Raw genomic sequence first — 22,181 nt, 5'->3', positions numbered from 1 at the left:
AGTGTAACTGACTGACAGCCCAAAGTGCGTCGGCCTATTCAAATGTAAAATGCTTTGTGAGTCATAGGTGAAACTCGCACTCTGAGCGGTAATCTATTTTGGCGCGTATGAAACGTACATTATGTACGTATATATAAGCTGATCCTCAGTCGGAATTAGTTGACGTGCAGTTGTCGTGTCTGTGACGAGCACTCTCCTTGACATGGTCTAAACTCAAGAAGAAGAATTGTGTACCACAAACTGGTAGCCTAGTCTCGCTGTGATGTGCTTCAATCTCTTTGGTGGAGACGTTTGGGGTGAGTGTTATATGATTATATATCGGCCTGGTGTGCTAGTAATGACAATTCATACGGAACAGTAAGCATGGCCGTAATAGGCTAGCCGTCGCCCCAGACACTCGCGTACATGTGTGCAGGCCACACAACTTGTCGTTTACAACTTGGGACAGGAGAGTAGCTTAATATGTATGATAATTATGGTTTCTTTTTCACCTGTGTCCTATTTGAGATAACAAATGTCAAACATGTGTGTAAGTTCCGTTGTTGGCTACAAGCTTATAAACCACAATTGAAAATATCATAATTGCAATAGAGTGAATATCGGCTCACTTGTTAGTTAGGAATATATAGTAAGATTCCAGTTCAAATGCCTGTGATACGACCCCTTTAATACTCTTTTGTTATCGCAACCAACACGTTCCTTAAACAACAGAAGCGTGCATTGCGGGATGATCCCGTTTTTACTAGTGTGGATTAATCAATAAAGTTTGGGCGTTAACTCCTTGAATCACAACCCCGCCCCTCTGGATCCACCACCGATGATGTGTTCAGCTATATTCTGTGTCTAAATCTGGATGGTTTTGGCCAAGACCAGTAGAATGCATGTGATAAGCAAAATTATTCCTTTGCATGATGTGTATCAACTGATGTTTCACTGATCCCCTGCCGAGACGTTGTGCGACCTTTTCACGAAATCAGACAGTCAGGTGTTTAACTTGATCCAGAATAAGAGGAGGTTGTCTTCAAAGCAAAGAGTAAATAATTCAGGTGTCAACAAATTATATGTGTCATTACATAGCCAACATGGTTATTTACAAAGAGGTTTTCACGCGAGTGTTTTAGTGGATGGTATTTACCATTCTGTGCATCCCAAATCTCTGTCAGTCTCTCATAAACGTTATGTTAACATTGCAAGTTGTTCTGGAATGTGCAGAGTAATATATATTACGTCAGAGGTATGTGATGTGTCAGTCGGACAGTGACAGTAGCCACTACAGTTCCAACTGAAACCTGTTTGTTAAACAGTAGTAGCGTAAGTACATATAAAACAACAATTGCCTTCACAAATTGTTCTTACTTGCCTATCGCGGCAATCCACCGGTCTGTCCGATAGAGTGACTGCCCTTTATCAAAAGGAAGGTACTCCGGCCCTAGTCTATGGGACGTCAGTGCCTCAGTATGACATCGTTGACAGTCGGCCTATAGTACGATGTTCATTCAGCGACAAAACGAAACACGTTTCGGAAAAATCCCACTGTTTTAATTTGGGGAAAAGGTTCCAAGGCGCAGAGCTCTACAAGCACCGATGTGGAAGCTGATCCCGCTAAGCTAGTGTTCTCGCCAATTGTTTCTCTATTTATATCTCCAAAATTGCTAAAGCTCTTTAAATGCTTTATCTCCGTCAAAGTTTAGATTAGACACTTCTTTTGATAATGATAGACATTACCCCGGTAGTTTCACCAGATTCCCAATGCTTAATTCTCACTCGATCGCTGAAAAACAAGGGCGACGCCACGTTTGTTTATAAACACTGAAAGTAGTCCCACTAGAACTTTGATATTTGCATCTCTATCCGCATATGACCCTGACGGTTATCGTTTTTATCTGTTGGCATTATCCTGCTGAGAAACCTATCCATTAAATGATAAATTGAAGTCCACAACACTTTCAATAAATTCTTATTACAATATCCATATACAAACACAATTAACCTTAGTGTCAAAGCCATTGGCCCATATCATTTTCCCTTCGCCCAGTCCTTACTATAATGTTATAACCCTACACGAAGTCTCAATTTCCACTTGCTCTGAATCTGCAATATCATCTCGTCGGTGAAACTCAAAAATGCAAAGTGTATATATTTAGTTACTGCCTCGGCAGAGAGACAGTCCGAATAAATTGAAATTTCTTTTTGTGTGCTCGTAGTGTTCAGGTATTTTGATGTGCGTTCTTACTGTTAAATTGATTATAGGTATAGAATAAACTTGAGAAGCTATTGAAATTGTAATTGAAAAGAAATGACAGTCAGATATAAAGCGTATTTCAATCATTACAACGCTGTCTTTTGAAACGCAGAAGGTAGTCGGATCGCGAGCCGATTTGCTTTTCAGCCAGGACGTATCTCACGCCCGGCTATGACACCAGTATTACTTGTGTTAACAAAGGAGAACACATCGAAGTTCCGTTGAATTTTCACTCTTTGAAATATAGCATGTTTGCAACTTTGCCCCTTCTATTTGCTATTCAAAAGATTCATAATAGCAGATGAAAGTGTAACCTTGACAATTTGATTTCAACATTGATTATTTGTTTCTAACACTTCTATTTACACGTCGCTATATAAGTGCAATAATCTTGGACGCGACGTTAAACCCAATTTCACCTCACCTCACCTCTATTTACATGTTGTGATGTGACAACACCAAACAATTCAAATTGTAGTTGTATACTAGTATCTCAAATGACAACATATCTTAATGAACATCTGTGTCTGTGCGTGACGATACTCGCGTTTTCCCTTTTGGGTTATATTTGAGTATGAATAACTGTGAATGAGTTTTTTAAATTTATTTTTCAACGTAATCTCTCTGCTTTTCAATACATTTCTCATATCGATAGTGAAGCTTTTCAATTCAAGTCAATACGAAGTTTTCTGAAGCCACCCTGAAAACCCATTCACGGCAGCTTTGAGGGCATCGTTGTCGCCATAGTGCTTTCAACATAGGTGTTTAGTTTTAATTAGGAAATAGGTTGAAATCACTTGGTGCCAGGTCTGGCGAGTATGGAGGGTGAGGAAGCTCTCCGAAACAACGCTGTCGCACAACAGTCTTTGCAAGTCGAGAGATTTCGTTATCCATTTGGTCCCAAATCACTTTCAACTGGCTGTAACTAAAATACAAACGGCCTCAAAAGCCAGCGTTGTCGCCATAGTGCAATGACACAGCACAGTAAGTAAGGTCAGGGGCGTAAACACAGCGTCCGTCCGTTTGCACTGAACATGCAAAATCATCTTCTTTTAATTTACGTTGGACGTGATATCACCTTTTATATTTTAACAAGATGACATAAATGCAGTGCACTATACACCCACCAACGTTTGCATAACCAACCAACAAATCATGCAATAATTAATGCTTATTGAAGAGACCATAAAAAAATATTTATTTCATGGTCTCTATTATTATTCATATGGCTATTGTCCTTCGTAGGACATTTCCTTTGACAGTACACCATATGTAGCAAGTAGAAAAATGTTGTAGAATGTTTTATATATCTTTTGCCTTAGGGCTCGTGGTGGATTCATGTCAAAACGGACCTGTCAAAACGCCAAATTAACTTCCATATTTCAACAAGAGGACATTGTTGCAGTGCATTGACGTTACGTCACCAATGTTTGCAAGTAGGAAATTAGGCGTCCATAAAATTGGCCAACCAACCTATCAAGTTGTGATCAATGCTTATTTCAACATCAACTTGCGCGATTTTTTTATGTAGAGTTTGTCGTTAAATTTGGGAAATTTGTTTTGACACAACATATCCTTCCTTCATTGATATGATAATAATTAAATTTTCGTTGTGTTCATTGAAATTCCTGTATTCTGATTAGTTGAATTGGTCACGTGTTATTGCATTCATTTCCCAATGTTAAGCTATTGTAGATAAAACGTGTTTTGTGCTGTTGAATTCAATTATAAGCATTGACTCTGTATTTCTTTTAGGTTCATTGAGGTATGAATCGAAAAACCAATGTGCAAACTTTTGTAAGAATCTGCTACGCGGATTCATACAGTTTGCACATTGATTTTTCGATTCATACCTCAATGAACCGAAAAATATGCACAGTCAATTCTTAAATAAAAAAACAAACTTGGCCTGACATTTGTTCCTCATCTGTAGTTTCAATATTTCAGAATAAACAATCCTTATGTACATGTATTTGCATAAGACTGACAATCCATAGGAAACAGGCAACAGTAATGCACAATTTATATCCCAAAAGTACATATTTCTTTTATAAAATATTTTTTTATTAAATATTTCTCAGATTAGACTAAAATTAAATATATCTTACTCTCTTTTTGTGGCTCAGACAAATGCAGTTCCTTTATTATATTTGGAAATAACCAGAAGAAATAATGACAATATTATAACCAAGAATGTGAGATCACTTTAAAAATAGTTTCTTCAATAACATAGTATTGTGAATACATACATGTAGAGGTTATCACGACAATGGTTTGGAATGATTTATAGCTTGTTTGGGGCATAAATATTGTTTTAAGCCAGCCATGGGTATTTATGGCTACTTTATTATTATTTACTGAAACTGTAATGAAATTTGGTACATTAACCTTGGGGCCAAAATGTATCTTCAGGATTGTTTTGGCGATACAGATACTATTTTATGCATTTCGCCAAATACCATGTACCCATCCAGTGAAGTTTGAAAACCAAATATTAAAGCTGTTTTGTGGCAAACCAGTGGGAAAGCACACAAAATCATGTTTACAACAAGGCGACAACCATAGCAAAAAATCAGTGACCCGCTTCGTCACAAGTTTGTGGTACTATAGTCAAACAAGAACATTTCAGACAGCATGGTGATATTGTTTTGTAATATGAATGTTTTGTATGACATCAAGTAGTCAATAGTAGTAGTCAAGTCAAGAAGGCAGTCAAACAGTCAGTGCCACAAGTTGAAAGGTTGTTTACTCATCTTGTTTTGTTCTGGTTTTACACTGGCAGATGAACCAAGGGAGACAGCTTTCAAGGGCGGTAAATGTGAATGAAACCAGGGCCATGAAAAAACTTCTATTTTTCTATTTTCACACTGGGTTTTCTTCATAACAGCGGAATATGACTTTTGATGAAACAAAAAACCTTTATAACTACATATGGCACACTCATGTATCTTTTGCAGTTATACTGAGAAGCTAGCACCGATTTGACAAAATATCCAGGTGAGATACAGTGCTGTGAGCATTTTCATACTTGATTCACTTATACCAAATATAAGGCTGTCCTCCAGGCAGACACTGTACATGTTTTTCTTGTAGAATGATGATGAGTTAGATGCCGACTTAGATTGAAGACACTGATGAATAACAAGAAATAGTGAAGAATGTTCAAAGATTGAATCAGAACGATCAAGGCCAGATGGATGATAATGACACAGAGTGTGGAGGATGTACACCAGCAGAGTGCCCTGGGAGGCACAATGACGGGGACACGTCATCAGACGGGGAAAACATGGACCTTGCAGGTATTCCCATGGACAACTCTCAAGGAACAACTGAAGGAGCAGGTTGTACTGCGGAGGGTGCAGAAAATAAAGATGTTGACGAAGAGAGTGCTGACGAATGCTTGTTTGATGACATCACAGATGAGGAAGAGGGGGAAGGAACAGAAGACTTGTCACAGCTTGGAGCAGGTACTGTAGAGGTCAAATTCCAGACTGTTCAACAAGAGTCATACCAACTTGTGGAAAAAGGTTTGCATGAAGCAATTTCACTTTTGAGCATCTCATTAATAATACACAAATGCTTAATTTGCGGGACGTTCATGACATTCCTTTTTTACAGTGAATTAAGGATGTCAGTAGCTGTTAAAGACATTTAGGTGTGCCCTGTGGAATTGAAGCATATGGACGGGAAAATATTTCTCAATTAATAAGATAGATACTAGTATTTTAAAATCCTGCTCAATTACTGAAATTAACATGTGCTTTCCAAAGAGAAGCATTCCCCAAATTGCACCTGATTGACAACCACAGTAAGGTGTATCTGCCGGATAGTCCCGTTACTACTCAGTGTATTTACCCCTGCATTAACATTTTCAAGTACTGACAATAGTGTGCATATCAGTTTCGACAAAATCGTGTGGAGCTTCCACAATCTTTTGTCCAAATGTTTAACTAACTATAACTGTTTGTCACCACGGCTAGGGTCGTGATAATAAACCTATTGGGGATTTGGTATTAAACTACAGTTGCAAAACCAGATTTTTTTAAATGAACCTAAATATGTCTTACTTAAAAACACCTTGCAACAATGTAATTTTAATGTCAGACAATGTTTTTTTCAGCAGTATAGGGGCATATGTATTTTTTGTCAAATTGAATCGGAGCTAATGTATATTTTAGATATTGTTTTCAAATAGCTGGAAATCTAACTGTGACATGCTTGTTCCTTCGTAGATACCACGGCACTAGCACAACACATTGTTGGATGTTGTCAACCACTACAGGGAGAAATAGCGTCAGCACCACAGCAGGCGACACAACTCCAACCAGCTTCAGTTGATGATGTTGATCAGACAACAAGTCAGCAACAGCTGTCCTCAACTACAACTTGTGTAGTTCCTCACACAACCAATCTACAGGACCCGACAACAGCAGCCCTGACACCAGCGTCCACATCCTCTCTTCTACCCAGAATACCAGGATCTGTTGTATCAGAGATACAGTCGTCCGGGCTACCTGTGGCACAAGTGACTGGTGATTCTCCTGTAGGTGAGTGCTGATGGGACATGACTTATTGTTCAAATATCTAATATCTTCAACATGGTGTTTTCAAATGACTTTGCTTTTTAAGCTAATAGGCTCACTTTTTTTACAGGGAAGTCATTAACCCTATACAACCACTATACAAGGTCTAGCTCTGCTCAATTGCAGGTTTGCCACTTTCGAACAATCGTAACATGAAAGTCACTATTTACGAAAATAGGGCAACTAATATGAAGTAGCAGTTTGTTGTCTGTTCATGACAGTTGTCTGTTTTCAGTATCACATGAGGTATCTCAGTTCAAATATGGAAAACGGTCCTGAAAGCTTCAGTTTTATGGTTCCTGTTACAGTCACCCAGTACAACCTTTTCAAAGTACAGCAGCAGTTTGGAGATTTGACGGTCAATGGCGCCAGGAATCTGAACATTGGCGGACAGCAGAACGTTGGTACACCTCAGACCCGCCCGGAGGAAGAGGAGAAGCCATTGACTGTTGCAGCACGGAAGATCAGGAGTGTGTTATCTAGATCCATGTACTTGTTCTCACAATGATCGTTCAGCTTAGGCATATATATGTTGTAGAAAACGCTGGCTGTGATAATCTTCATACTTGTTCCAACTGTCACCTCGTGTACACAGTTCAAGTGTTCATGACCATAATTTACATCGAGTTTTGTGATGAACCTAGCAAAGTCCCTGAAGTATTATTTCTTGATCTCTGTTACATTTCACATTATGTTACATCCTTACAGGACCATATACAAATTGTAGCGTGTCGATATGATTTTTTCGTCTAAATCACTCAGATCAAATGTACGTTGGTAGGTTGTTCGGGCGTATTTGTATCTAGTGATACAACATATCCATTAGAAATCCATGGCAACTCCTAAGTACCTGGTGGATAAAATCAACAAATCAAAAACGTATGAATCAGAATTTCTGTTCTGTTCTGTTCTGTTCGAAAAGTGAAAACAAGGCAATTTGGCCAAGACTTTTATGTTAGGCTTCACGTATATTAGTGATCGGATATCAGTCAATGACCCTTTCACTGATTTAGCCACCTGAACTATAAATAAGGGAGACCAGTCAGACCGCCTGGACTGTTTTTCATATTTAGATATATGAATGAAGATGCTGAGTGACACAACACCTCTCCATAAGACTGTATGACAAGGGGAATGACTTCAACTTTCAATATTAAAATTTCCCATCATGTCTAACAGGTTACATACCCTCACCTACTTGCAAGGACCTGGTATCATCACTATTTGATAGGGATTCATAAACAGGTGCTTGTGATATATAGGCAGAATCATTCTGTGGACTGTTTCTTATGATTATCAAAACGGTTTTGTCACTTTAATTCTATACTTTGGTATTCTGGCTCCTTCGTTCATATGAACATTCTGTTATTATCCACAATCAGAACAGGTACTATTCAAACGTTTCTTAAACTGTCTGCTCTCTGGTTCAGAACAAATAACGTGCAGACCTATATCGAAAATAGAGAAATGCTGTGAAAAGCAGTGTTTCAATTTAAACAATTTGAAGGTGGCACATTCGATTCAAGAGGTTTTGTGCAAACTATTGATTGTACATTGACAATATTCAACATTCACAGGATGAATTTAGTATTGTCAAACCTCTTGGTGAAATTATGTTACTAATTTTTGGACAGTCCCTCTTGACATGATTTTATTTCATATAAAGTTTGTAAATATTGTAGTCACAATATGGATGAAAAATTGTTAAAATGTTAACTCACTCACTCACTGACACATTTCAAAATCAGGGATCTCAGAGTCCAACTGTATGTGATTGATATGGGCCACACTTTATTCCTTTAATTGAGGTCAAATTAAAATATGGCAGACTGTATACTTTTACACATATTTTTATAAAGTTTTATGTATATGCCTTTTTTTACAGAAAGAACGGAATCCAGGATTAAGTCAATGACTAAAGACATGGTGGAGACAGAAGCCCTGCAGAAAGTGATGGAGAAGCTGGACAGAGGAGCAACATGGGTGACAATTAAAGGAAGGCCAGGAGAGGGAAAGTCTACAATAGCCTACATGGCCCTCAAAGATCAGCACACTCAGGGGAGACAAGTGTATCAGGTGGTGTCACCAGAAGAGTTCAATGAGGTCATAACGGCCAGCACAAACCCTGTCATTATGTTAGATGACATATTCGGTGATCTAGAATTTGATGTAGCAGAATGGGCTAAGTGGAGACCAAGTTTACGACCTTTTGTGGATATGAAGGATCCAGACAAGACCACTGAAAAGGACTCTGTGGATAAGATCATGCAAAGTAAAAAAGAGAGAACAAAGGATGAGCAAACAATTCTAAAGAGAACAGCACCAAACAAAGGCAAAACGATCATTATCCTCGTAGGCCGTGACTATGTGCTGAAATCCTCACTAGCAGACTTGGGAAGGATGGCAGATTACATATCTAGTCCCCAGTATGTGGTGGAAGTTTCCTCACAGAGAGACTCTAATGAACGAAAGGAGATATGGCATGTTAATGCCAAAACAAAAAACATAGACTTTGATGAGTCAACCGTGTCTCGGATATGTCAATCTGACTGTCCACACGGTTTTCCCCACGTGTGTAAAATGTTTGTCACAACATATGAAAAGGATCTGACTCAGCTTCCAGCAGATGACTTTTTTCAAGCGCCTCTAGCATTCCTCAAACAGACCCTGAATAAATTTCTTAAAGATGAGGTAAAGGTTTCCCTGTTCAAGGCTATGATTAAAAGGGATGGAAAGATTAGTGGACAAGAGTTGGAAGAGGAGGATGCCCATGGATACAAATACATAACAGCTGCTGATGATTTGGCTGGATCTTACCTCAAGAAGGAAGATGACACATACATGTTTGACCATCCCTCTGTATATGACAGTGTCGCTTTAATTCTCAGCACAAAACAATCAAAGTTTGTCATCGACTTTTGTAGTTTGTCATTCATCCTTCAGCGACTTCGTCTTAAAGCCTCCACAGGACCAGGGGAAAACGTGCCTGGTGAGACAGGTCTTGTTGCAAACATCTCATGGAACTATGCTCAACATCTAGCAAGAAGATTTGCCACTGAAATTTCAAGGAGCAATTTGTTGCATGTCTTATCGCACCAGGCATGTTGTAATCCAGAGTTTATAGACTTGCTAATGGACTGCCTGAAGACACAGTGTCACATGTCTGTTTCTGATATTCTCAAACTAGCTGATAGCTCTTCAAAACAGTCATTTCTTGAATTAATTTCTAGCAGCAAGTCACATCATCTCATCAAATTTATTAGGAAGAAAGAAAACAGAACAATCAGCCAGAGTGAACTGAGAGACCTTTTACTTGGGACGTGCATGAATGCTGCTTGCAGTGTACTGACCTATATCAGTGAACACCATCAGCTTGAGATAGATGCTAGATATGATTCGAAGAAGAAAACGCCACTGATGTTAGCAGCAGAAACCAAGGACAGTGTGTTTGTAAATCAGATTCTGGCCCTTCACCCTGACCTGAATGCACAAGACGATGACGATCAAACTGTCTTTCAATACCTTTGCGCAAATGGTCTTACATCAGCTGTGGAACATGCAATCAACATGGGCGTGGATGTTAATGAGCATTATTCTCCAGATTTTGATATTTACCGAGGAGGACATTACCAACCCCCTGTATACCTTGCCATAGAAAATGGTCATGTTGGGGTGGTGGAACTGGTGCTGCAAAAAGGATGTGATATAGATAAACAGAGAGGTCTTGGTTGTGCATTGATAAGCCAAAACACGCATATGACGCGGTTTTTTTTAGACAGAGGAGCACAGGTTGACGATGATGCTGTGTGCATTGCTTGTGGGTTGACAAACTTGCGTATCATCAAGATGTTGTTTGAGGAGGGTGCAACAGTTGACATGATTTCATCTGATGGCGATACTCCTCTTCACAGTGCATGTGGAAGAAACCCTAATGTTGTCTTGTTTTTGTTGGAGAAAGGAGCAAATGTGAATGTCAAGAATGAAACAGGCAACACACCACTTCATGCAGCAGCATGGGATGGATATACAGAGTGTATTGACGTGTTACTGAAAGCTGGAGCTAAAGTCAATGCACAGAATAATACAGGTAACACACCACTTCATGAAGTAGCATGGAATGGATATACAAAGTGTATTGATGTGTTACGGAAGGCTGGAGCTAAAGTGAATGTACAGAACAATACAGGTGACACACCACTTCATACAGCAGCATGGTATGGATCTGCAGAGAGTTTTGATGTGTTACTGAAGGCTGGAGCTCATGTGAATGTACCGAACAATACAGGTGACACACCACTTCATAAAGCAGCAGGACGGGGATCTACAGAGTGTGTGGATACGTTACTGAAGGCTGGAGCTAATGTCAATGTACAGAACAATACAGGTGACACACCACTTCATACAGCAACAGCAGTAGCTCGGGATGGATCTACAGGTTGTATTGACGTGTTACTGAAGGCTGGAGCTAAAGTTAATGTACAGAATAATACAGGTGATACACCACTGCATGCAGCAGCAGCAGCAGCAGCAGTAGCAGCAGTATGTAAACAATCTATAGAGTATGTTGACGTGTTATTGAAGGCTGGAGCTCACGTGAACGTACAGAATAATATAGGTGACACACCACTTCATAAAGCAGTAGCAGAATGGGAAGGATCTGCAGAGTGTGTTGATGTATTACTGAAGCATGGAGCTAAAGTGAATGTACAGAATAATACAGGTGACACGCCACTTCATACAGCAGCAGCATCCGCCGTAAAAGCAGCATCATGGGGTGGATCTCCAGAGTGTGTTGATGTGTTACTGAAGGCTGGAGCTAAAGTGAATGCACAGAATAATACAGGTGACACACCACTTCATGAAGCAGCAGCATTATGGAATGCATCTACAGAGTGTCTTAAATTGTTACTGAAGGCTGGAGCTGATTTAAATGTACAGAATAATGCAGGGGACACACCCTTCTTATTTGAGCAGCCGCTGCAGCAGCAGCATGTGGTGGAACTACAAAGTGTGTTGATATGATACTGAAGCATGGAGCGAAAGTGAATGTACAGAATAATACAAGTGACACACTACTTCATACAAAGCCGCAGCAGTAGCAACAGCATCGGGTGGATCTACAGGTTGTATTGATGTGTTACTGAAGGCTGGAGCTGAAGTGAATGTACAGAATAATACAGGTGACACACCACTTCATGAAGCAGCAGCATTATGGAATGGATCTACAAAGTGTCTTAAATTGTTACTGAAGGCTGGAGCTGATTTAAATGTACAGAATAATACAGGGGACACACCCTTTTTATTTGAGCAGCCGCTGCAGCAGCAGCATGAGGTGGAACTACAAAGTGTGTTGATATGATACTGAAGCATGGAGCTAAAGTGAATGTACAGAATAATACAAGTGACAAACCACTTCATACAACAGCCGCAGCAGTAGCAACAACATCGGGTTGATGTACAAAGTGTATTAATGTGTTACTGAAGGCTCGAGCTAATGTGAATATACAGAATAATACAGGTGACACACCATTTCATAAAGCAGCAGTGTGTGGATCTACAAAGATTGTCATATTATATTATATATTCTATTTCTATATGGCCGACACAACTCAGTGAGTATTTTTCACCGCATTTGATACTCGTCATTGTATAGATGGAGTGGGGCCCAATGGGTGAAATTGAATCCTTACTTGGAAGCTATGTAGTCAAACACTTGACATAATAACACATATTCATTCATGTTACCAAAATCGGCCTCGGAGTCTGTAACCAACCCACGGGACAGCCTCGAAAAGGACTTTGGGTCATTATTACTTAAAATATCGTCAAAGTCCCTATCTTTTATACCCAAGCTCATCTTTATTAGACAATACATCCATGCTACCCGGACTGGCCCTTCTGTCCATTTGTCCGATACTCCAAAGGGAGTTAGAACCTTGACCATAACATGCAAACAGATATTATCCCCACCCTGTAATAAACAGATACATTGTATACATTTGTTTGTTATGAAGAGAAAAATACATTTATGGCTATAGGATTAACCCCGGGGTTCCTCTGGAAACATAGATCATAACATGGAAACGGTTCAGATCTTTATGCTACATTTGTATCTAGAGACGTACACGTTCATGCCGTCAGATTTGCCATCCGCCCCTTTTAAATGGTGAGTCAAAATTATGAAATATTTGCAGTATTATATTCATGTACAAAGCAAATGTATATTTTTGTCATGATTGCGTAAATATCGAGGTGAACGATACAGGCCCTATAGGCCTTTCGTATTAACATTGCAGTGTCTACATCCAGTTTGCTTTGACAATCATCAGATGATTGTAATACAGATAGAGCTCATTCTTAATTTCATCAGTCGTCAGCTAGGGGCATGGGTGGCAAGGTCGTCTAAGGCGCCGCAATTCGCTGTACACAGTTGCGCCCCTTTGGCACGCCTGAAACCTATGATTGTCGGTTCGAATCCCGGTTCACCCTGATAAGGTTTGTCAGCACTATACCCGTGCTCGTGGGTTTTACCAAAGTGGTAAATGTCTGAGACCGTTTCACAGGGCTTTCCTCCCACATTAAGCTGACACGCCTTGATATAACTGGAATACTGTTAAAAGCGGCGTTAGACCCAACTCATTCACCCACTCAGGCACTGCTGTTTATGATTCCTTATTCTAAACTGATGTATCAAATTCCCCCATACACTTTATTAATGTTTTTCTTTTTTCTCTTTACACAATCATATATGCATTGAACAACAACTGTTAATATACTTGTGCATGTGTGCTGGTATCATATAACACATGCATTACGTTTTTTTATCTGTTACTGAAGTGAATGTTATATCAATAATGATAAGTAACATAAAAAGAAACACTGGTATACTTTCATTTTTGAAGAACCAATCAATTCATTGTGGAAACATTTTCAATTACTTTTAAAAGTTACATTGATCTTCGTAAGATCAAAATAGATCCAAATTAAAATGAGGAGATTAAATTAAGGAGTCTCATTCATTTCAGTCAATCTGTCTAAAATTCAAGTCTCATTTTTCATGTGTTATGTATATTGACTGAAAATATAAGTCAATTTATACATTGCCTGAGTGATTCAGTCAATATACATATTGCCTGATATAAACTCTTGCTAAAACATATATAATACAATATGTTATATGCAAAAGAAAATAACATAAATAAAAGCATTTATCTACATGGAATGATTTTTGGGTTCAATTTGCATTTATGTCATCAGAATATTTGATTATAAACGTTCTTAAATCATATTCGCCTTATGATAATATCTAATAAAAAGACTTAAATCTACAGGTGTCTTGAAGTACTGCTGAATGAAAATCAGGATACATAGCTACAGCAGGATAGTGTTTTGTTTGAAAGGGAAATAACTTGTCAACATAAAAATATATATAACGTTACTAAAACAAGAAGATACAACTATGATTTACCTCTATTTATGTATCATACACGTCTTGTGGAGTAGTGTTTGTTGGAACGCATCTCTGTAATTTACCACTTTTTTTTAGAACATTATTATCAGAGCTCTGTAAGAAATGATGGATCAAAGAATTAACACCTGTCATGACTCAAAGCACTTTATGGTGGGACACATTTTACAAGGGGCAGATTAATATTGATGAATCTCAAAGTTTCAAAGTATGATGACTGGTATTTAAATTGCAACTGTGGAACTGATTGCTTGATAGATGCATGGTTTGTTTTCATTTTGTATATCACCTTTCTAAAAATCATGTAAGAATAACAAATTAAAAATCAGATGTAACTTTAATTTTGACATGAAAGTTACATTTAAATTCAGTTGTTTTATTCTGAATGTTATTTCGTTTTCTATTATTTGTAAAGGCACGGGTGTATACTTAAAATAGATCAGTGGTAAAGACATGTCAAAGATATCTGTATGCTGCAAATGTAGGCGTGTTTCCAAATTTGATCACATTGAAGTCCATGGTAGTATGAGAACTATTTGCTAAGATTTGAATGCTTGAATGCTTAGACTTGTCGTGGGAAATAACACAAAGGCTGATAAATAAAATGAGTTTGCATTATTTCATCGATGGATAGGTCAGCCCAGGCTGACAATCGTCACCACTCGCCCCTTTCCGTAACCTGCAAGAGACTCGTCCCACTATCGATGATTGTTATGTGCGAAAATACGACAAATCAATCAGAATGCGCGTATGACTTCAAGTTCTTCGTCAAAGAATCCCTCAGAAATATGTTTTTGATTTGACAAATGTCTTGCATCTTAAGATATACCAAAGACACAGTTAAATATTGTCAATCATACTGTATAATTCCGCATGTTCCGATGTACTTTAAATTGCATCTGAAATATATGTAATATATGGGGAAATATATGTGAACCGATATACAACGAGTAGACAATTGTTTTAGGTATGCCCGTTTCCGCTAAGATAGAACGACCGTTTATGAATGAAGGTGCAAGAGGGTAACGTTTTAGCTTGGCTCCGTCTCTTCCCTTTAGCGAAGCTCTCCATACTCCATGAGTGTAACGAAGATGTCACGCGCCGGGGAGGAGCTTGCAACTAGAACAAGGGGAGGTCACTCTCAACTTAAACTGCTGTGAGGACTAAAGAAAAACCTAGCCACAACAGATAACGATCGACATTCTATAACCCTTTCATGCATTGCTACTAAAATCATTAAAACTAATCTTTCACAGTTCATGTAGCATATTGTGAACGATACTTGCCTAGACTTTCCACAACGTGTAAATCCAACCATCAGCTGCTTTGTCAGTTTATGCCGAAATAGTTCTGGAAGTAGTGGCAAATCACAGGCGGACTGCCTCACTGTCTCACTCCAGTAGGACATATTGTTTGGTTATGCTTGATCCAATTGGTCATTGTAACGATATGCTTTCAGTCACTGGTTACGGTGGCTACTGTTAACGGGAGTGACGCTAATTGACCTCCCCTATCGCCGCCTCTCACTCACACCATGTATTCGACCAATATGTTAAGTGTAATCACATAGGCATATGAACCCCTGCAAGTCACTATTTGCTTTGCACATGCAAGGCACTATTTGACATTTTGTCATCGTACCCCGACGGCGTCAATCATTGTTTACAAAATTAATCATTGGATTGTCTCGTCCAGACTCTATTATGTACAAACCGCCGTCATACAGCTGGATTATTGCTGCGCGTGGCGTTCGAATCTCCTGTTTGCCATAATTACGTTTCTAGTTTTGTCAGTACCAAGACTATATTTTTTTAGTTCACCAAAGTGGTATACGCCTAATTGTTCCTTCACTAATATCACCATCTTAAGCTGACACGCCGTGATACAACTGAAATACGTCAAAATCAGCATTAAACCAAACTCACGAACTCAAAACAAGATGCCACACTACCTAAAAGAGACCTGTTTCACAAAGCTGTTCGATGCTGCTGTAGAAACGTTACCCCCATTCTCTAACAGGCGTGGGCAAGTCGTTGCTCTATTAATACATGGTCCACTTACTGACGTTTGGTAATAATTTGTACATGAAACTCTAGCTCCTTAACATGCAGATTCAATGAAGAATTTTCATTTATACACATCATGTTATGCTGTAAGTAGAAGCTAACTGAGTATCTTCAGTGGACACACTTCTTTTCAATCCAATTGTATGTCACTTTCAGATACCTTAATCCATTTAAAAAAAACTGACCCGAAACGGAAGGACAGTTGGACAGAAAAACAACGAGTGTATTGTTTCCGGCACTCCACATCTGTCACATTTATTACTCGTTTTGATTCTTGTTTTATGACAATACATGTTCCATGTAAATATGCAATGGCATGTCGTTGCTCTGGGTCATGAAGCCAGATATACAGTAAGAAAAACATGGTGCTAGGAAAAAGAGCCAGATATACAGAAAGAACAACATGGTGCTAGGAAATAAAGCCAGATATACAGTAAGAACAACATGGTGCTAGCAAATAAAGCCAGATATACAGTAAGAACAACATGGTGCTAGGAAATAAAGCCAGATATACAGTAAGAACAACATGGTGCTAGCAAATAAAGCCAGATATACAGTAAGAACAACATGGTGCTAGGAAATAAAGCCAGATATACAGTAAGAACAACATGGTGCTAACAAATAAAGCCAGATATACAGTAAGAACAACATGGTACTAGGAAATAAAGCCAGATATACAGAAAGAACAATGTGGTGCTAGTAAATAAAGCCAGACATACAGTAAGAACAACAGGGTACTAGAAAATAGAGCCAGATATACAGAAAGAACAACATGGTGCTAGGAAATAAAGCCAAATATACAGTAAGAACAACATGGTGCTAGCAAATAAAGCCAGATATACAGTAAGAACAACGTGGTACTAGGAAATAAAGCCAGATATACAGAAAGAACAACGTGGTGCTAGTAAATAAAGCCATACATACAGTAAGAACAACATGGTACTAGAAAATAAAGCTAGACATACAGTAAGAACAACATGGTACTAGAAAATAGAGCCAGATATACAGTAAGAACAACATGGTGCTAGGAAATAAAGCCAGATATACAGTAAGAACAACATGGTGCTAGGAAATAAAGCCAGATATACAGTAAGAACAACATGGTGCTAGGAAATAAAGCCAGATATACAGTAAGAACAACATGGTGCTAGGAAATAAAGCCAGATATACAGTAAGAACAACATGGTGCTAGTAAATAAAGCTAGATATACAGTAAGAACAACATGGTACTAGGAAATAAAGCCAGATATACAGAAAGGAATAACATCCTGAACAGGCTGATTGGATAACGATTACCTGGTTGAACAAACTGATTGGATACTAATTGAGTACTAATAGAAAAGTCTATTGCTTGATTAGATTTTCCCTAACCACTGCGATGATTGGTATCTGGACCAGAGATTGCACGAGCAATTAAGGAGCCTGTCTCGATCTGCTACCAGGAGAAAGTGCTGAAATTGCTGAAATTGCTGAAAGTGCAAACAGAGGAAACAGTACCATCTTTTAAATAATTTTGGTATTACGCGGGCGGATGTCGAACCCCCGAGCTTCCGCTCTCTGGGCTGACGCTCTTCCACTCGACCACTGAGGCGGCTTGAAAGGGATTGGTTTTCACTTCTAGTGTATTCTTACAGAGAATAGGGTTTCGTGGTAAACAAGACATACATTCTGACTGCTTAATCAGAACTCGTATGACAAATGCAATAGGGAACTAATATTCACGTAGAGGTTTTTTGAATAAAAACATAGGGAGAAAGGTTGAAGCTTAGGTATGCGGTTTTGAATATGAGCGGTGCGGGTTTGAAGCTGAGGGGTGTGGAGTTGAACTTCAACACCTCAGCTTCAAACACACACACCTCAGCTTCAACTTGAAGCTGAGGTGTGTGTGTTTGAAGCTGAGGCGTTCGAGTTGCATAGCTGAGGGTGTGTGTTTGAAGCTGAGGTGTGTGTGTTTGAAGCTGAGGTGTGTGTGTTTGAAGCTGAGTTGTATGTGTTTGAAGCTGAGGGGTGCAGGGTTGAAGCTGAGGGGTGCAGTGTTGAAGCTGAGTTGTTTGTGTTTGAAGCTGAGGGGTGAAGGTTTGAAGCAAAGGGGTGCAGGGTTAATGCTCAGTTGTGTGTGTTTGAAGCTAAGGAGTGCAGGGTTGAAGCTGAGGGGTGCGGGGTTGAGGCTGAGGTATGTGTGTTTGAAGTTGAGCTGTTTGTGTTTGAAGCTGAGGGGCGCAGGTTTGAAACTGAGGAGTGCGGGGTCGAAGCTGAGGGGTGCAGTGTTGAAGCTGAGTTGTTTGTGTTTGAAGCTGAGGGGTGAATGTTTGAAGCAAAGGGGTGCAGGGTTAATGCTCAGTTGTGTGTGTTTGAAGCGAAGGAGTGCGGGGTTGAAGCTGAGGGGTGCGGGGTTGAGGCTGAGGTATGTGTGTTTGAAGTTGAGCTGTGTGAGTTTAAAGCTGAGGGGTGCAGGTTTGAAACTGAGGAGTGCGGGGTTGAAGCTGAGGGGTGCAGTGTTGAAGCTGAGTTGTTTGTGTTTGAAGCTGAGGGGTGAAGGTTTGAAGCAAAGGGGTGCGGGGTTAAGGCTCAGTTGTGTGTGTTTGAAGCGAAGGAGTGCGGGGTTGAAGCTGAGGGGGGCGGGGTTGAGGCTGAGGTATGTGTGTTTGAAGTTGAGCTGTTTGAGTTTGAAGCTGAGGGGTGCAGGTTTGAAACTGAGGAGTGCGGGGTTGAAGCTGAGGGGTGCTGGTTTGAAGCTGAGGTGTGTCTGTTTGGAGCTTAGGGGTGCAGGTTTGAAGCTGAGGTGTGTCTGTTTGAAGCTGAAGGGTTCAGGTCTGAAGCTGAGGGGTGCTGGTTTGAAGCTGAGGTGTGTCTGTTTGGAGCTTAGGGGTGCAGGTTTGAACCTGAAGTGTGTCTGTTTGAAGCTGAAGGGTTCAGGTCTGAAGCTGAGGGGTGTAGGTTTGAAGCTGAGGGGTGCAGGTTTGAAGCTAAGGGTCGCGGGGTAGAAGCTGAGGGGTGCGGGGTTGAAGTTGAGGTGTGTCTGTTAGACGCTGAGGGGTGCAGGGTTGAAGAGCTGAGGAGTGCGGGTTTGATGCTGAGGCGTGTCTGTTTGAAGCTGAGCTGTGCCTGTTTGAAGCTGGTGGGTGCGGGATGCAGGTGTGGAGGGCGAAGCAAAGTATAAAAACCGACATCGAGGTCTTGACTGAGAATGTAAGCCTGGGACAGAGGGATATTTGGGAGGGGTTGTAAACCGTCCAAATGCAAGAAGTTCCAGAAAGAATAAAAAAGACCTGGGGGTACCGTGAAACAATACAGTGCGTCGCGGTATAAAAGAAATTTGTTGAAGGCGTGCGAGAGAAAGACCACGAGCAGCATGGACATGGCTGAAGTCATGACATGGATGATTGAACATCCATTCAACATCTGGCCCGGTGGCTCAGTGCGAACTTAAATAACTTTAAAACCTTGGCCTTACAATTCAATAGTAAAATCGCCTTGCAGGTGTTACATTCAAATGAAAACCTCCCAGCAGGTCTCACTTGAAAGTAGTACCTCTCATTAAGTGACAAGGATTCGGGCGTTTATTCTGATAGTTGGGGCATTTCCTTGCGAACGCCTGGTTAATCAATGGTTAATTTATCAGCTTTGTAAAGAACCTAGTCTCACAGTAGTTTTACGTCACAGAATGTTTATACGTTCAAGAATGCGGAGATGTATAACAGGTGCTGCAGTGGTCCTTTGCACGTGACAGGTTTTCAGTGTTGTCACACAGTAGCGGAGGATCCCGACGTTTCACTCATCGCTGAGCCAGCAGAGTTGAACCAGAAGGGAAAGTTCGAGGTTAAGGGGATCGGGAAGGATTTCGTCCTGACAGCGAGTGACAGACAGGTCAGTTAACACCCTCGGTAGGGGTCTGCATCCATTCAAGTATAGCCCTGTCAATTATAAAAACCGAAAGAAACTTACAGATTTGATCAACTCTTCAAAAGACATCTTTGATGCTTGCATATAATATGTGAATGAGCTTTGAATTATGAGGATCAACGGAAATATTATCCATTGCCGCCATTTGACAGAACCTGAAGAAAGACCTGTACAATGTCAAAACTATGTCTCTGAAGTCGACGTTGTGTTTTGATGACGCAACGTCATCAGTTCAAGACGTCATCAATATCATGTGACGTCATATTGTATTGTCAAGAATGCAGCAGTGTGACATCATGTTATTGTTAACCAATCAGTCTTTATCGGCTATAATACATGTGGAGTATCGGAAAGTTAATACAACTGAAGGTGTGAACGGTACTGGTAATATGTGTGTGTATATCCCTCAGTTTGTGGACAAATGGAACAAGGCGTAGACAAGGAGTCGTTCCAGTGGAGGGACTTCATGTAGGTGAGTCACAGTCACCTTCTGACTGCATGCCTTAACGATGGCCACGAGTCATAGTCTCATTCTGACTGTAGGCCTCCACGATGGCCGCTAGTCACAGTCATTATCTGACTGTAGGCCTTTACGATGGCCACGAGTCAGAGTCACATTCTGACTGTAGGCATCCACGATGGCCGCTTGTCACAGTCACAAACTGGATGTAGGCCTCGGCGATTGCCACGAGACACAGTCACAAACTCGATGTAGGCCTCGGTGATGGCCACCAGTCACAGTCACATTCTGACTGTAGGCTTCCACGATGGCCGCTAGTCAAAGTCACAATCTCGCTGTAGGCCTCGGCGATTGCCACGAGTCATAATCACATTCTGACTGTATTGCTAGTGTAGTTCATGCTGTGTACAAATTTTTTTATATGGTTCATATGGTGTACAAGTTATAAATGTTGTTCGCGTGGAGTACAAGTCATAAATGTGGTTCACGTGGTGTACAAGTTATACATGTAATTCATGTGGTGTACAAGTTCTTACTGTGGTTCAGGTGATGTACACGTTATAAATGTGGATCACGTGGTGTACAAGTCATCAATGTGGTTCATGTGGTGTACAAACAAAAAATGCGATTCCAGGCAGCAGCAGTGGTACAGCTCGGCACTATGGCATCCAGGCAATTAAAGACTTTGGCTTGAAGGAGGGCCAGAGGTGTGTCGTCATCTTCATCGACTCCATCAGGAACTACATGTAAGTGGTGGCAGATGGAGGCAGTTCGGCCGCAGCAGAGGGATACAGAACCCACGTTCTATGTAGTCATGCTCAGGAAATTCGGGAAATTCCCCATCGCAAAATAGAGGTTATACGTAAAACGGAACCTGCGACTCACTCACTCACTCTACTCATGATGTGGTTTGCCGTCATAGAGCAAAGGACAATGTAACAAGGCTGAAGTCTGTGAGTTTGTTTGTTATTATTAGTAGTAACGTGGTCCTTTGGCTAGAATTATTATTATTAGTTACATGGTCCTGTGGACAGAGTTGCGTGTCGTCTTTGAAGCAGAACAAGGCTGACTACAGCCCCTGATGGTGGAGTTAATGGCGGGTTTTTTGCCACTGTTGGGAGTCATTGTAAGAAATGTTTTTGTAGACACATTGATCACTCTGTACAAACGCAGTGAGGTACTGACTTTGTCTCCTGTTGCAGGACGCGGTTCCTCAATGACGAGTAGATAGGGGAGAAGGGTTACCTAGAGGATGAAGAGGAGGAACCCACAGGATTCTAGAGAGCCGTCTCACGTTATCTGTACCACCTCTGTGGTCCATTGGTAGAAAAGGCAAAGAACCGTTTTGAGGGAATAGGTCAATATTTAATTGACAATAAATTCTTAATGTGTTAAAACAATGTAAAAATACCTCAAAATTCCCAAAACGGTTGTCATACCCTAGTCTATACTTTTTGTC

At 40.3% G+C, this 22,181-nt stretch overlaps 1 protein-coding gene across 1 annotated transcript; it reads left to right on the top strand.

Annotated features, from left to right (window-relative positions):
- The first annotated feature begins 142 nt into the window (after positions 1-142).
- On the top strand, positions 143-11,847 carry LOC125381454. Its single transcript, XM_048398003.1, has 6 exons — positions 143-296; positions 5,336-5,769; positions 6,475-6,789; positions 7,134-7,295; positions 8,711-11,295; positions 11,407-11,847. Exons 2-6 carry the CDS (start codon positions 5,436-5,438, stop codon positions 11,845-11,847), a joined length of 3,837 nt encoding a protein of 1,278 aa, XP_048253960.1. The 5' UTR covers positions 143-296; positions 5,336-5,435.
- The last annotated feature ends 10,334 nt before the right edge of the window (positions 11,848-22,181 follow it).

The sequence above is a fragment of the Haliotis rufescens genome, unplaced genomic scaffold (genome assembly GCF_023055435.1).
Source record: "Haliotis rufescens isolate VD_foot unplaced genomic scaffold, xgHalRufe1.0.p SCAF_18, whole genome shotgun sequence".
In the NCBI taxonomy this organism is placed as follows: Eukaryota; Metazoa; Mollusca; class Gastropoda; order Lepetellida; family Haliotidae; genus Haliotis; species Haliotis rufescens.
This window is presented reverse-complemented; position numbering and strand designations above follow the sequence as displayed.

Excerpts from the sequence above, each read along its gene's own strand:
- LOC125381454 (XM_048398003.1), top strand. The coding sequence starts at position 5,436 with ATGGATGATAATGACACAGAGTGTGGAGGATGTACACCAGCAGAGTGC. Across the intron at positions 7,296-8,710 it reads TGCAGCACGGAAGATCAGGA|AAAGAACGGAATCCAGGATT; the intron begins GTGTGTTATCTA and ends CTTTTTTTACAG. Across the intron at positions 11,296-11,406 it reads TACTGAAGGCTGGAGCTAAA|GCTGGAGCTCACGTGAACGT; the intron begins GTTAATGTACAG and ends GTGTTATTGAAG.